We start from the raw sequence: 17,404 nt of genomic DNA, 5'->3' as shown, positions 1-17,404 counted from the left end.
AGTATAAAATATGTTCCAAACAGAAGTTTTCAAGCTAAGTAATTTTGGAAAAAGAAAATAACAAAAATTAGAGACTTTAATAAATACTTTTCATATAAAAAGATGAAAAATATATTCAACCTTGAGGTGTTTTATGAGCTAACCTGAAACAATAGACTTTGCTATACATTTAGATATTCAAAAAATTATCATAGGAAATCTTTTTTTTTTTTTTTCTGAAAACCAAATGAAACAAGATAGCCAAGAACTTTGGAAGTTTATTAAATAAAGATAATAAGATAAAAATATATCTAGTATCTAGTTTAGAATAGGTATTTAATAAGCTTATTTTCATTTTATTGTATTCAAATTATTTTACTTCTAGAACTTCAGGCTTCTAATTTGAGATCGATGGAAATTTTCTAATATGTATTATGATGGTTGCATACCTGAACATAATAAAAATCACTGAATATTATAATATAAAAAGGTGAATTGGAGGTTATTTGTATTGCATCTTTTTTTTTTTTTTTTAACTCATGAGAGATGCAAAGGCAGAGACATAGGCAGAGGGAGAAGCAGGATTCCCATGGAAAGCCTGATTCAAGACTTAATCCCAGGACTCCAGGATCATGCCCTAAACTGAGGGCAGACACTCAACCACTGAGCCACCACCCAGGCGTCCTTTATTTATATTACATCTTGATAACATTTGTACCAAGAAGCTTTAACAGGTTAAACAATTGGGTTTTTTTTTTTAATAAAAATTTTGAGAGCAAGTGAGCACAAGTGTATGTTGGGGGGGCAGAAGGAGAGAGCATTTCAAGCAGACTCCCCACTGCTCAGAGCCCACCTTGGGCTTGACCTCACAACTTTGAGATCATGACCTAAGCCAAAATCAAGAGTCAGTTGCTCAACGACTGAGCCCCCCAAGCCCCCCAAACAATTCTTACAGGTAAAATGTTAGTGTTATTTAAATGCTAAAGCCTGCTAATTTGTTTTTATTATCTTATTCCAACACAATATCAAATATTCTGTGGTGAGTTGGTAGTAAAACCCTTTAGGTAAGACAGTTTATGACCATTTGATTGCTGCTTATTTTTAAAGGCCTGAGAGCTGAGACATTCAGTCAACGGGAAAACATGAATGATCCTAGACAGCAATCACTGTTCTTCATCACACCTCCAGGTTTATACAAACTCTGTGCTGTCAAGATAATATTGAGTAATCAGGTGGCAGATACTGAAATTAGGAGTACACAAATGAAGATGTGCAGGTAAAACATTTTATAAGTAAGGCTTTCTAAATTTTTTGAGACCTGTAAGAGCTGTTTTAGAAGTATCTCCTTTAAAACAAAATAGTCTTTCATTTAATCTGTGTATATGATTTTAAATAAAGAAATTCAGTTTTGTTCTGACCAGGTATGTTGGATTACATTTAGGGGAGGACTTAAAATACTTGAGATTGAATATCACGAGTTTTTATGTTTGTGACCCTTTTTAATATAAATCTTTTATGGATATTGATAAATCAGGCTCTCAAAAACTTAGAGGTAGAGATTAATGAATATTCACTGAATACCAACTCTTTATGGGCACTTTAAGAGATACTATAAACATTTTAGAAAAATGCAGTTTAATTTGCAGGTCAACATAAGATTTCTAAAGAGTATTTCTCTAAGAACTATTTTGAAATGTCTGACCCAGGATAGTCTTTGAAAAACAGCTTGGGTGAAGCCTGAAGTATAACTTCATGATTGCTGAAGACCCACCATGTATTTGTCCTTTAAATTGTTTGAGTCACTCAAAGAAGGACTCTTAGAATACCTGATAAGATTAGATCTGTCACTGAATTTCTTGGAGAGGAACAAACGTAAGATTGCTAGGAATCAGAAATAAGACACTCTTGGAACGTCCTCCCATTTTGCTCTTACTTACAAAACTTTCCTTCTGGTTTATTTTCCCACTCAAGTACATCCAGGAGCCTGTACGCTGTGTGGTAAGGTGTAGTTTGATACCTATTGAACATTTACCTGACTTCTTTTGGAAACAAATAGGTGGAAAACCTGAGATTTTCTGTTGTTTACCCTCAAATTGAAGGTAGTCATCCCCGCAGGGTGACGTGTCTTGACTCACTGTCCCAGTAACTGCTAAAGAGGCTGGAACAGGTTGAGAAGAGACTTAGCTGTGTCAGATAAAGGCAGCCCTTGTAAAACCAAGTACTTACTGCGCCTAGCTCTGTGCCAGGGTTCTGACCAGAAACAAACTGGCCCATTTTACTTTTTAAGGGAACTTCTCCCTGCCACACACTCTCATATTTTTTGCAGTTTGTTTTCTTGATGGTTGATTTTGAAGTTTTTCATGTGTTTTATCCACCTTTTCATTGACCTTTGAAACAAACCTATTGATATTTTGAATTGTGATTTTATTGTGAGTTCATTTGGCTGTTGAATGCTAAAATAAAATCACCGTCCATTTTATTATGGCTTGGAAAAAATTTCCTTTTTGAAGGAAAAGCATCTAGTCAATAGTTCTAACATTGAAGTAGTTGATCACTGATAGATGAATCCTTGGACTCTTGCCTCCAGTGCCTCCTGACCACTACTTAAAAAATGGAAAATAGAAGAAATAGAAGTTAGAAAAGCTAGATTCTTAACAATATTTAGACATCTTCAAATCTCTATTTGGACAGAAATGGAGTTACAGCTGAAGAAGTTCTGGATGAAAGATATTGGGAAACTCAGAGGCAGGGACAAGTTTTCATATCAATTTCTGAAACCTTGTAACATTCTTAAATCTTGGCTGAAAGGCTAAATGTTCAAGTTACCAAGTTAAGCATGGGGAGAGAGAGAGAAGTCAATAACACACTCTTTCCCTAGAAAAAAATGTAAACTTTTAGATAGAACTAAGCAATTTTCAAAATGTTCTGATAAAGTAAAATCAAAGGGGAAGTCCACTTTAAAATTCTGTGTTTCAAAAATAAATAAAATAAAATAAAATAAAATTCCATGTTTCATTTCCCACAGGCAATTGCTATATATGCACCAAGATATTCTTGTATCACCTGTGCCTGGAATATTAAGCCAAATTTGGGTAGTGATGGCGGTTAGTATTTTAAAATTTTAAGAAGTATTATTACTAATTATTGGGAGCAATATTGATAAGCAATAATTCGGATATTAATTATAGCTTTAATTTACGGTAGTTTATGAAGCCAAATTACCTGTGTTGTAGATTGATTGAACCATTTATAGACTTCAACTTTGATATACCTGATGTTTAAAATTCATTTTTTGTGGTTTTAATTTAATATTTAGTTTTTTGTCACAAATGCTAATATAAGACTATTCATGAAAAAATATTACAGCATGTTTTTAAGATAGCATGGGCTTAATCATTTTTTTGTATTTTATTCTTTAGAATTCCGCTTAATATAAAGGAAGAAGTTTCTCATTCCAACGTTTATCCAATTGTTTTTAAAGAACTTAGATCAAAATTTTTTTTTAATTTAGAACTTTAAAAAAATTACAAATAATAAAATTAGAATGAGAAACGTATTTCCCAGTGCTGTATGTCACTGGGAATGATAATGAAATGCCAAAAAATTTTATAAAAATTATATTATCCTGAGATTTTTGTCAAAAATCTTTCTGAAAATCTTTTTTCTGAGATTTTAATTCTTCAGAATCTAGTGAAATGAACGTTTATTAATACTAACAAGCCATCAAAAAATCTTTAGCTCCTTTATTTTTCTTCTAGGTTATATGGGTATATATCTTTTATTTTCTCATTTTTGTTATCTTTTTTTTAATAATAAATTTATTTTTTATTGGTGTTCAATTTGCCAACATAAAGATTAACACCCAGTGCTCATCCCGTCAAGTGCCACCCTCAGCGCCCGTCACTCATTCACCCCCACCCCTTCCACCACCCCTAGTTCGTTTCCCAGAGTTAGGAGTCTTTATGTTCTGTCTCCCTTTCTGATATTTCCTACCCATTTCTTCTCCCTTCCCTTCTATTCCCTTTCACTATTATTTATATTCCCCAAATGAATGAGACCATATAATGTTTGTCCTTCTCCGATTGACTCATTTCACTCAGCATAATACCCTCCAGTTCCATCCACGTTTAAGCAAATGGTGGGTATTTGTCATTTCTAATGGCTGAGTAATATTCCATTGTATACATAAACCACATCTTCTTTATCCATTCATCTTTCTATGGACACCGAGGCTCCTTCCACAGTTTGGCTATTGTGGACATTACTGCTATTAAATAAAATAAGCTGGGCAGCCCTGATGGCCCAGCGGTTTGGCACCACCTTTGGCCCGGGGTGTGATCCTGGAGACCTGGGATCGAGTCCCACATCAGGCTCCCTGCATGGAGCCTGCTTCTCTGTCTGCCTGTGTCTCTGCCTCTCTCTCTTTCTCTGTGTCTGTCATGAATAAATAAATAAAATCTTTAAAAAATAAATAAATAAGATAAGCTGTTGATGGACAAGTAAACACCACTACCTCTTTTGGAACAAGGTGGTCATTGTTTCACAGTTCTTATAAATTCAAGCATTCTAATCTTAGCAAGAATTAAAAAAAAAAGAATAAAAAAAGGAAAGTAGCCATCTAGAAATGTTTTGTTTTCTTACAAAGATATTACATACTATAAGTTTTTTTGAAAATATTTAAAGTAGGAAATGGGATTTTTTTACATACTATTTTGAAACTTGCCTTTAATTTCCCCTTGAACAGCCTCTCCTGAATGTTCTATGCCAATACATATATCTTATTCATTGTTAAGGCTGTGAAATATTTCATTGTATGGGTGTATAATTAGTTAATATTTTCTAGTGCACATCTGAGTTTCTAGTTGTACTACTATAACGCTTCGGAAAGCTTCATTGCAATTATATCACTTTTATTTAATAGTTTCTATGGGTTAAATTCCTAGAAGTGAGATTGCAGTACATTTTAAACTATAATCTAGGTAATGCTAAATCACTCTCTGAAAAGCTTATATATACTAGATGGCATTTTAATAGCATATTGAGATAATCTGTATTTCCACATCCTCATAAATACCAGTTACCAGCTCCCTTTACATATCTGCCAGTCTGTTGGGTTAAAAATATCTCTGATTTCTGTTTCTGTCACTGATTAATTGTAGCACCTTGGCCTTTTGAATATTCTCTGGATTTGTGTCCATTTTTCTTATGCCTAGGAAGGTACTGTTTACTAAGAAAGTTGTTAGATATCATATGAAATTTATTAGCCTTTTCCTTTTCTAGGTTCATGTCACTCTCAGAAAGGCTTTTCCTCACTTTGAGAACATACCCATAGATTCTATTTTAGAGAGAGAATGATTATCACTTGCTTCTCCAAAGCATAGAAGCCATTAGGATGACAACCTGACAATGAGTCTGCTTCTGGATAATGTTTAAATTCTTTATGTATTGCATTGTTTAGTAATATATTTGTGTTAAGTAATTTTTATAATTGTGGCTTTTTGTTGTTTTGTTGTTACAGATACCATTTTATAAAGCTGGAAAACTTAATGCCTATATTGAAAAATGTGGAGCTAAAGTAAGTTTTTAAAAGAATAATAATTCCAAATACTATTTATAGTGACTTTGTATTCAACTTCTTTTGTCAGCAAACAAAAAATATCTTTCTCATAAGTTAATGCTTTGCATGTAAAAGAGTCCACCTTTTTAGTTTCTGGAGTTAGTACAGAATTTTTATTTCTTACATAAATACTTGGTAAAATTCACTAATTAAATTATCTGGGCCTGACATTTTCCTTATGGGAAGGTTTTTGACTACAATTTCAATGTCTTTAATAGATAATAGAACTATTCAAATTATCTCTTTCAAGGGATGTGTCCATTTCATCTACTTGTTAAATAGGTTGACATAAAGTTACTTATAATACTCCTTTTAATTTCCTTTGCTGTAGAATTTATAATCATGTCACTTGTCATTCCTGATATCCGTCATGTTGTGACTGTTTTGTTTTTTTCTCCCTAATCAGTCTTGCTAGAGGTTTAGCAAGTTTATTGATTACAAAAAATAAGCTTTTGGTTTGGTAGGTATTATTTTGTATCTCATTGCTTTTCATTTTGGTCATTACTATTAATTTCCTCCTAAGTATTTGTTTTGTTTTGATTTTCCTCAGCTCAAAATGCTTTCTAATTCCCCTTTGAACTATGGGTTAGTATAAGTGTGTTATGTAGTTTTCACATATTCAGATTTTCCAGGGATCCTTCTATTACTGTTTTCTATTATAATTGTGGCTAGGGAACATGTTTTGTATAACTTGAACCTTTTTTTAATTTATTGAAATTTGTTTTATGGTCTTCCTTGTTAAATATCCCTGGTCTACTTATAAACAATGTGTATTCTACTTTTGTGTCAAGTAGTCTATGAATGTTAATTGGGTCACAGTGGTTGATGGTATTGTTAAGCTACTTTATCCTTATTTTCTATCTACCTGTTATATCAAAACGTGATAAAAATTTGGCCCTGACTTTAGCTGCAGTGGTCAGTGGCACCATCTTTGGCCTGAATGGCATCCAGGTCAGGATGGTTATGGATGACAGAATTGCCCTACAGTTCTCCTTGTATGCCAAAACTAAATATATGCTGATAACATTCTTCTGTATCTGGGTTAATGCTTCAGTCCAAGAAGAAAGTCAATACAGAATCAAGGAGAATGACATTTGTCTTTCTAAGGAAGATCCTGGTAGTTATTGGGATTTGTTCAGCAGTTTAGCCCTGAAACCCTGTGTTCATGTTTGAGATTAGTGTCGCAGGTTGGCTTCATCCTGCTGCTTGAAGTCCTATTGATAATATCCTGAATTAAAATATCTACAAAACAAATTGAATGGATTTAGTCTTCATTGCCAACAGTTTGGTTACTTGTATCCTGGGAAAATTCACCAGGAACCAAAATGGTACAAAAATGGGGGGTGAATAATATTGGGAAACAATTCTCCTTGATCCTCTCATTTTCCTACATGTCTGGCTAAGAGTGGCAGTGGCAGCATTTTCTTTTTTGTACTGTATTTGTGAGGATGTTTGTATAGAAGAAAACCTTGGTTTTTTTCCCCTAGCCTGGATATTTTCCTTACATGCACGTGCTAATCCATGCTCAGCTGATGACTCAAACGGGACTCTGCTGGTCATAAGAGTTTGCTCTCTGTGCAGCTCTGTCCCCTCTAATACTTTGCCCCCAAAACTAGCTCCCTTGGCCTCCTGAGCTCTCAGCTGTCTCCTCATGTAAGATAGCCACTGGCTCTTCCAGGGTTCCTCCTCACTGCACCACAGCCTAGAAACTGCTCTTTAATCAACATGCTGGAGGTAATTGTAGATTTCCTCTTAAGGATTGCTCCTCTTTGTTGCTGGATGTCCAGTGTCTTGGAAACCATTGTTTCCTGTAACTTGCTCAGTTTTTTAGTTACCTCAAGTGGGAGGGTAAATCTGGATTGTATTACTTCTTCTTAGTCAGAAGTAAAAGTCTTGATTTTTAAAAATTCGCTACAGGTAGAGATAGTCTGCTCGTCTCATGTGTGCCCATGAAAGTATTTGTTTTCTGATGTAGAATTAGAGTAAACAACAATGAAAATTCTAATACAGCTCTGGGCTGGTTTCCTCTGTGCAGAGCAGAATTCAAAGTATAGTGTAGGGACCTGGCACAGGAGCTCTAAGTATTTAGGCTTATTGGTCCAGGATAAGGAGGGAGAATTTGGCTATTGCGACATGATAGTCTTCATGGCTTCAGAGCAAATACATTTGAATGCTTCTTTAACTTTAGAATCAGATAGGATTAGCTGTAGTGATGACTATAACTCATATCCAAAATAGCCCAGTTTTTTGGATGGTGATCTAAACACATTTTCTTTGAGTTTATAGAAATATACCAATTGCTGTAAATTTTCCTATGTTTTATTCTTTAATATGTTTAGGTAGAGGCTCCACAAAGAGTAATTCCTGTAATTCTTCAAAATTGCCTTTCATATTCACTCATGTCTAGACTTGCTCCAGCCTGGAATAAAACTGGCCATCTCTTGGTGCAAGGTGACTTCATCTCTTTCAGTCATTGGAGGTTTCTAAACTAGATTACTTCTATTCTAGGCATCTGTTTTAAATTTCAAGATATATTATTTTTAGGGAATAGTTTTTAAAGCATAGTCCCAATTAAGCCTTCTCAGGCAAGTCCGTAACATCATGTCATCTTTTACTTAGGATAATATCCAGAGGCCTCCTGATGTTTCTTCAAAGAATTTTTTTAAATTATGTAATACTTGATGTTTAAGAAGGAATAAATATAAGCTATGGAGCATTATAATAAAATAAATACAAATTACCAACAATTGTTGGAACCAAAAGGCTATTCTGGATTTTGTATTGAGGTCTGACCATTTTATAAGTATTTTTTATGCCAGGAAATAAATATTAGAAGGAAGAATTGGGTATTTCTGTCTTTTTAATTGAAAAGATACTTTCTGAGTGGTCATATATTTTTTCTGAATTGTCTTTAGATATTCCTTTGTGTAAAACTACATTTTAAAGTATTTTCCTTTGCTTTGATAAGTAAACATTAAAAAGTTTTATTTATCAACCATGGTTTATAAGTTATAATAATATGGCATACCCTATGAATTTTTTAAGGAAGAGAATTTCTTTCTCAAATGGGAAAGCAAAGTGCTGTTGGTAAGTAAAAATGCATATGTCATTAGATAAAACGTTAATATGGTTATAGTCATTAAAATGTTATGGAATGTTGGGTTGTTACAATATTGATGATTATCAGAATTTAATCAGGTATTATTATAATCACAATTTGACCCAGTACATCCTCTCTGGGTCACAATATATGTTCTTAATTATTAGAGAAAAAATTTACTTTTCTTAATTGGAATAAAATCTATATTTTTAATTTCTCTACTTAATTACAATTACCACTCTGAAGTTAAATTTTCAGGCACTGTATACTTTACAGAGTCATAGCATTGAAAATTCTTTAGTACTGTTCTAAGTAAAAGATATATTTCTTATGAGAACATAATTCCTCTTTTCCTTAAAAGAGAGAAAAAAAAGATTGTTTAAAGAGACAGAGATCTAAAATACACAGTTTATAGAGTGGTCTGATTCTTTCATTGATAAGCATGGCCTTTTTTGCAAGTAGACCTGTTCATAAACAGTAGTCCACAGATAGCAGACGGTAGAGTTTTCACCGCAATTTGGGCATAGCCTTAAATCCTGAGCTAGCACCTTTACTCCACAACTATTTGATTTGAGTTGACTTTCAGGCTGAAGCCTGTTTGCACTCTTTGCCCTAATGTTATGTTTAAGTTCGACAGTGGCAGTCATTGTGCTCTAGGTCTGAACAAATAGTTTCATTACAGAAATTCAGTTTCATACCTGAACTGTCAAGACACTATACTGTCAGATGTTAAAGATAAGGTTTAGAAGAGCAAAATTCCTCACTCTTGTGTTAGAAATTTTCTTTTAGTTTTACCAAATGTAATATTCTATAGCAGACCTTGCAAATTATAAATGTATAGCTCATTGAATTTTCACAGACTAAACATATTCTCATAACTATTTCTCAAATCAAGAAACAGAACATTACCAGTACCCCAGGGATCCCCTCATGCTTTCTTCCAAGTATTACCCTTTCCCAAGATAACCACTTTCTGACTTATGTAAGTGATTCTAATTATGTGAATGCAAGGTAGAAGCCTTGGGGCTTTATGAGATCCGTATTATATCTGCTGGTATATTGATGGGTCTTCATGAAAAGACTATGGAGTTAGGAGCTTGGCATGGCACCTCTCCTGATATAAGAAAACAGTCTCCATTTTTCATATGTAATAGAAATCAGGCTTCTAAAAGTTGCTTGTTGAATTTTTCTCTCAACTGTGGGATGTCTCATTCTTATTATAGCCTTGCCCTGTGATGCCTCCCACCAACACATACATGTCCATATATCTGTGTTGTTCCAAACCTCTGGCTCATCTGCAGACTCTCAAATATTGTGATTTTTTTTGGATTTTTACCATGAATGGAAAAGAGTACATATTCTTAATTGAGCTTCTAATGTGAATAAATTTAAGTTAAAGCTATTTTTTGTTACTAAATTTTAATAAAATAAAATAATAATTCCAGAAAATCACAGTTAAATATTTTATTTTCAGTATTAGACATCAATGTAACTGAAACTCAAGTTTGTCTAAGTATAGAAGCTTACACAATCAGATTGCCACCACCTGAGGTACCATATATTTTGATTTCTGTAATTAACTTTATTATACTTACTGTATGCTTTATTAGCAACATGCTAGTAGGCTTTAATTTTTAACAAGAAGAGTGATAAGAAGGGTTTTATTACCAAAATCCATATTATTAAATGCTTGACATATTGATACTGTTTTAAATCTGTTTACTCAAAGAAAATATTCCGTTAGTCTAATACAGATTTTTAAATTATTTTAAATATTTTATTTATTTGAGAGAGAGAACACAAGCAGGGGTGAAGGGCAGAGGGAGAGGGAGAAGCAGACTCCCCACTGAGCAGGGAGCCTGATGCAGGGCTCAATCCCAGGACCCTGAGATCATGACCTGAGCCGAAGGCAGATGCTTATCCGACTGAGCCACCCAGGCGCCTCTGACACAGCTTTAATCGTAGTATTCTCTTGCTCAGAAATCTTTTTAGATGACGGTAGAGACTCTCCACAACCCTACTGTGCTTCAGCATTCACCTCTTCTGCCTCTTCTTTCACCTCCAAATATTAAAAAGACTGTTTCAGCTCATACTACGTATAATATCCCTTCATTAGCATTCTGGTAGCATTTTTTATATTTGTAAAAAACAATATACATTAATACTTTTTCCCTTCTTAGTAGAATAGGTCTTTTATTTTACTAATTCTCATAGCATCCAGCATGGAAACTTATACATTAATAGTAACTCAAATATTATTTTCCTTCTTCTGTGGCAGTGGTTCTCAGTAGAGGAGGGTGGAGAAGAAAATGAATTATTTTGTTCCACATGAGCCATTTGGTAATGTCTACAGAGAAGTTTGGTTATGACAAAGGGGAATGGGTGTGTTGCTACTGGTATTTAGTGGTTTTAGGCTAGGGATGCTGCTAAAAAAATCCTACAGTGCATGGGACAGCAACCCTACCTCCACCCCAACACAAGATTATCCAGCCCAAAGTATCAGTAGTGTCCATGTTGAGACAGATGATTCCTCCTTTGCCTAAAGTGATCCTCCCATTAGCTATACATCCTGCCTATCCTTTAAGGGCCAGATCCAATGCTAACTCCATTCATACTTCTCCTTAACTTTTTGATTTCTCCTTAGTTTTTTGATTTCTACTGTGTTGAGGCAATAGGCAAGTTAAAAATAAATGGGATCTACTTTCTGGCCCTCAAGAATTGTGTGAGCCAGTAGGGAAACTGACCTGCATAACAGTAAATGGAATGGGCAGGATGACATGACTGTCTTGTACTGATGAGGAACCTTTGCAAGGCTTGGGGCCAGTGTGACCTCCTAGCCTCTTTTAAACTTTCATTCTGTTCTACATCGTGCTCACTTATTTGTACATACAGAATTATACTCATTTTTAATTTTTTTTTATTTACTTACGATAGTCACAGAGAGAGAGAGAGAGAGAGAGAGAGAGAGGCAGAGAGAGAAGCAGGCTCCATGCACCGGGAGCCCAACGTGGGATTCGATCCCGGGTCTCCAGGATCGCGCCCTGGGCCAAAGGCAGGCGCTAAACCGCTGCGCCACCCAGGGATCCCTATACTCATTTTTATATGCCAAATTTATAATAAGCTTCTTAAGGACTAACATCATGTCTTACTGCCCTTTGAATTTTCTACAGATGATACTTGTGTTTTATGTATATAGTTTTGAATCAGAGACTGACAAAGAATAAGGCCTATAGAGATGAGAATACCATCTTTATTACTAGGATGAGAACATAATTTATGATCCCAAATGGATACTTCTGAGAATGAAAGGGAAACTAACCTACTGGGATACTGGCCCAACATACATAAACTGGAGGGTATGTTAAAAATAAAATCAGATCAATTAAAATTGTATTTTTGGAGTTTATTGTACATAGAAGAATAGTCTGTGAACCAAGAGTCTTCAAACCAACAGTGTTATGAAACTCAGAAGGGTGTTGTTGCAGGACAGCTTATGTAATGAATACGTGGGAGCTATTTTATCTTTATAATGATTGGTTATAGTAATGGGGTTTTCCAAATGACAGGGGATTAGTTAAAAGCGATTATCTTACTCCATTTTGGAAAACAATATAAGTTTTATGATTTTTAGACGCATTTACAAGAAGTAATTGAAGTTAAATTTCATTTGTGTTACAGAATGAGCTAGATTAGGTTTTATTTATGTGGCTTGGCTGGTTTTGTCTGCCTAAGGAATGTTCAAGTTTAGTCTCCCATTTTATTATTTTAATAGATAAATGGTCATCCTGTTCATTGTTAGAAAAAAAGTTATTAGAGAATGTGGCCTATCTGAACCCTAGAATTAGGTAGATTCCCTGCCTACCTGTGGGAGTAATAAACCCCCAGGCTCTCTTAAGAGTTCAGGCACGATTCCCAGTATGACAATTCAGTGTACTACTTCGTGCCAACAGACCAGTTCCCAAGAGGAAGGGAAAGGAACTGTCCCAGTTTTACCAACCAGATAAGTCACCTGATCTGCCTAGGGAGGAATGAATGGAAGGGCAGAGAGACATCAGGAATATGTATTAGAACTTTCTCAGCATGGAAGCGAACATCAGAAATGGGGAAGATGCACCCCTCTCTTCTGCTCAACATTATATGCTCAATACACACTTTTTCTGTTCATTTATTTTATGTTTTTTTATTTATTTTTTATTGGAGTTCAACTTGCCAACATATAGCATAACACCCAGTGCTCATCCTATCAAGTGCCCCCCTCAGTGCCCGTCATCCAGTCACCCCCACCCCCCCCCCACGCCCTTTCCACCACCCCTTGTTCGTTTCCCAGAGTTAGGAGTCTCTCATGTTTTGTTTTGTTTTGTTTTGTTTAATTTTATTTATTTATGATAGTCACACACAGAGAGAGAGAGAGAGGCAGAGACATAGGCAGAGGGAGAAGCAGGCTCCATGCATCGGGAGCCCAACGTGGGATTCGATCCCGGGTCTCCAGGATCGCGCCCTGGGCCAAAGGCAGGCGCTAAACCACTGCGCCACCCAGGGATCCCCGAGTCTCTCATGTTCTGTCTCCCTCTCAGATCTTTCCCACTCATTTTTTCTCCTTTCCCCTTTATTCCCTTTCAGTATTTTTTATATTCCCCCAAATGAGTGAGACTGTATAATGTTTGTACTTCTCCGATTGACTTATTTCACTCAGCATAATACCCTCCAGTTCCATCCATGTCGAAGCAAATGGTGGGTATTTGTCGTTTCTGATGGCTGAGTAATATTCCATTGTACACATAGACCACATCTTCTTTATCCATTTATCTTTCGATGGACACCAAGGCTCCTTCCACAGTTTGGCTATTGTGGACATTGCTGCTAGAAACATCGGGGTGCAGGTGTCCCGGCGTTTCACTGCATCTGTATCTTTGGGGTAAATCCCCAGCAGTGCAATTTCTGGGTCGTAGGGCAGATCTATTTTTAACTCTTTGAGGAACCTCCACACAGTTTTCCAGAGTGGCTGCACCAGTTCACATTCCCACCAACAGTGTAAGAGGGTTCCCCTTTCTCCGCATCCTCTCCAACATTTGTGGTTTCCTGCCTTGTTAATTTTCCCCATTCTCACTGGTGTGAGGTGGTATCTCATTGTGGTTTTGATTTGTATTTCCCTGATGGCAAGTGAGCATTTTCTCATGTGCTTGTTGGCCATGTCTATGTCTTCCTCTGTGAGATTTCTCTTCATGTCTTTTGCCCATTTCATGATTGGATTGTTTGTTTCTTTGGTGTTGAGTTTAATAAGTTCTTTATAGATCTTGGAAACTAGCCCTTTATCTGATAGGTCATTTGCAAATATCTTCTCCCATTCTGTAGGTTGTCTTTTAGTTTTGTTGACTGTATCCTTTGCTGTGCAAAAGCTTCTTATCTTGATGAAGTCCCAATAGTTCATTTTTGCTTTTGTTTCTTTTGCCTTCGTGGAGGTATCTTGCAAGAAGTTACTGTGGCCGAGTTCAAAAAGGGTGTTGCCTGTGTTCTTCTCTAGGATTTTGATGGAATCTTGTATCACATTTAGATCTTTCATCCATTTTGAGTTTATCTTTGTGTATGGTGCAAGAGAGTGGTCTAGTTTCATTCTTCTGCATGTGGATGACCAATTTTCCCAGCACCATTTATTGAAGAGACTGTCTTTTTTCTAGTGGATAGTCTTTCCTGCTTTGTTCAATATTAGTTGACCATAAAGTTGAGGGTCCACTTCTGGATTCTCTATTCTGTTCCATTGATCTATGTATCTATTTTTGTGCCAGTACCATACTGTCTTGATGACCACAGCTTTGTAGTACAACCCGAAATCTGGCATCGTGATGCCCCCAGCTATGGTTTTCTTTTTTAATATTCCCCTGGCTATTCGGGGTCTTTTCTGATTCCACACAAATCTTAAGATAATTTGTTCCAACTCTCTGAAGAAAAGTCCATTTTGATATTTTGGTATTTTGATAGGAATTGCATTAAATGCGTAAATTGCCCTGGGTAGCATTGACATTTTCACAATATTAATTCTTCCAATCCAATGGAATATTTTTCCATCTCTTTGTGTCTTCCTCAATTTCTTTCAGGAGTGTTCTGTAGTTGATTCCCTAAATTATAATTGATATCAGCTCCTCTAAATCTCACTTTACCTAAATTTTTGATTCGGCAATTTTCATGTTCTGACTCTTGTAAAAATTAGTTTCATACATGTTTCTGTTCCTATTAAGTTTTGTCATCTCTTTGAGAGTCTAGGTTTTGTCTTATTTTTGTTCTCTAGTATCTCAACATTGCCTGGAGCAAATAAAATCCAAATTCCTTTAGCTTGGCATTATAAGGAAGAAGTGATATTTCCTGAGTACCCTGTTAGTGCAGGTCTATTCAGAAAAGGACACATTTTAAGTATTTATTAAATAAATGTAAGAGGTTAACTGTCTCTTGGAGGCGTATCGTGAACACTTGAATAGCCAGTCTTCAGAAATACCCAGGTTGAGAAAAGCTGATATAGACTTTAAGGGCTGGTACCATGGAGATCTCTGCAGCAATTTGCTTTAGTCTCTGAATAGTGTTGAAAATAGCCAGAAGGATATAAACTAAAGCTATGTAAGTGGGTGTATAAGAGAACTCATAAACTTTTGAACAGTTGGACATAAAACCTACCCTCTCTGAATTCAATCTTTGGTTGTTTTCTCTCAAATAATATATTTATTCACCTGCAGTCAGTCTTTCCTGACATTCATAGCCATCCCAGCACTGAGCATCCTTTTCTTAGGTCACAGATTAGACCATTTAGCTTTTAAGCACAGTATGTCACAGGGCAAGATTTATCCTCCAGTGTACAGGACAATATGAATCCTTATTCATTCTTACTGTCTTTGTTCTCTTACCTCACAACATAACCAGCAGTTCTTATCTTTATATTTTTGCATTTATGTTTTTCTGCTGTGCTGCCTCATTTCCATTAGTCTTAATAAATGCTGTAAGATTTCAGAGAAAGATCTGTCACTGAATGTAGAGGAGATGGTTCTAGCTCTAGGCCTATAAGGCTCTTTCTTACTGGTAGAATTCAGATATATCAGAGTAAGGGCAAGTATATTATTAAAATGCTGGGCAGCCCGGGTGGCTCAGCGGTTTAACACCACCTTCAGCCCAGGACCTGATCCTGGATACCCTGGATCGAGTCCCACGTCAGGATCCCTGCATGGAGCCTGCTTCTCCCTCTGCCTGTATCTCTGCCTCTCTCTCTGTGCGTCTTTCATGAATAAATAAATAAAATCTTTAAAAAAATAAAATAAAATGCTAATGATTTGTCTAGGCAGTAAAAAGAAAAATTGGCCAGCTTAGCTGGAATTTATTGAAAAGCAGTAGAGAATGAAGTTAGAATATTATTTTCCAAAAGCTGTATGATGATAGGTTAAAAGGAGGATGAGGATTTATGAACCATTCTTTCTCATCCTAACAGTGTCCTCTTAGGACTTATCTTTGACTTGTCCTCCTTATCTTTGACTCTGTATTAAAATGCCCCACAGAGTGAGGAAACTGTAAGTAGAAAAGGATTGGTAAACTATCAGCTTAAATACCCTGTGGATAGGTCACCTGAGGACCAGAGGAAAAGCATTCCAGAAGATAGAAAAAGGGATACATGAGAGTATCAGCTCTCTGCAATCATTCCCGAAGACAAACTAGAGGGACAACTCCCTAACTCATTCTCTAGTTTTTTAAAAAAAAATTAAGATACTATTCTTACAAAATGTAAATACCTTGCTTTAGAAGGAATTCAACTTCCTATAAATTAACATAATTAAAAAATTGAAAGCCAGTTGAAATAAGTAGAAGATAGAGGTTTGGGGTTGGAAAATGAGAGAAGGCATGAAATACTTGATATGTTGTATAGAGAGAAGTAGGAAGAGCTGAAACATCAAATACATTATGTAAAGTATTATGCACCTCCAACTTAAACCAAGCCTTTAAAATTACTCTGTAATTGTGTATGTGTTTCTTCTTGTTTGACAAATTCTTTTGAGGAGTTATGCATTAAATCTTATTTCTATTTAAAGCTAAGAGAATTTGGTATTTCCCAGAGTATTATAAAGGATTTTGATACTAACAACAATGCTGTCATTGAAGGACATTCAATTTTAAACAACTGGTGCTACGTTTTGCCAAGGTGAGATTTCAGTTTGTAGCATCTGAGGTAGGTCCAAGATATAGTAGTTCTCTCATTTTGCTTCAGCATCAGTGTGTACAAAAGTATAAAGGAATTTTTGAAACTGAATTTTTGAACGTGATTTGTAACTTAAAGGTCATACAGAAGCCATCAATTTCCTGTATTAAATTACTAAAACAATTTTATTATACCCTTATATTTTCATTAAATATAGTTTTTACAAAACTAAAATTTCCAGATATCTAATTATGAAATTACAACTATTATAGTAATATCAGTAAAACCTTATAAACGCTACATATAATTAATGATTCTTTATCATTTGATAGGAGCTGTTTTAAGTTTGCACTGTCTTTAGGGGAAAATGGCTTGTTATTAATATAAATAGGACTATTGGGCTGAAATTTTAACCTGCTTAGGAAAAAGAACTTTAATTAACTAACAGAATATACATAATAATTTAATCATCAAAGCAGGGAAGAGGTAGATAGGGAACATAGATTTGACTCTGATTCATTTAATACTTAACAGACTTTTC

The 17,404-nt window shown here is 35.3% G+C and overlaps 1 protein-coding gene across 12 annotated transcripts in view; it reads left to right on the top strand.

Annotated features, from left to right (window-relative positions):
- The window catches only part of C1H18orf63 (chromosome 1 C18orf63 homolog), a 34,349-nt gene that overhangs the window by 1,592 nt on the left and 15,353 nt on the right, over positions 1–17,404 (top strand). For 3 of the 12 annotated variants that reach the window (XM_035712315.2, XM_035712313.2, XM_035712310.2), the window contains exons 2-9: positions 1,087–1,255; positions 3,005–3,083; positions 5,498–5,554; positions 7,936–8,047; positions 8,642–8,683; positions 10,171–10,247; positions 11,957–12,052; positions 16,757–16,866. In XM_035712315.2, coding sequence (XP_035568208.2) covers positions 1,122–1,255; positions 3,005–3,083; positions 5,498–5,554; positions 7,936–8,047; positions 8,642–8,683; positions 10,171–10,247; positions 11,957–12,052; positions 16,757–16,866 — 707 coding nt within the window. In that variant the 5' untranslated portion in view covers positions 1,087–1,121. Of the gene's footprint in view, positions 1–1,086; positions 1,256–3,004; positions 3,084–5,497; positions 5,555–7,935; positions 8,048–8,641; positions 8,684–10,170; positions 10,248–11,956; positions 12,053–16,756; positions 16,867–17,404 lie in introns of those variants that run through there. The other 9 variants (XM_035712325.2, XM_035712318.2, XM_049111776.1 and 6 more) reach the window with 9 other exon arrangements.

The sequence above is a fragment of the Canis lupus genome, chromosome 1 (assembly GCF_003254725.2).
Source record: "Canis lupus dingo isolate Sandy chromosome 1, ASM325472v2, whole genome shotgun sequence".
Taxonomy (NCBI): Eukaryota; Metazoa; Chordata; class Mammalia; order Carnivora; family Canidae; genus Canis; species Canis lupus.
Note: the sequence above shows the minus strand (reverse complement) of the source record. Positions and strands in the feature narration are given on the sequence as shown.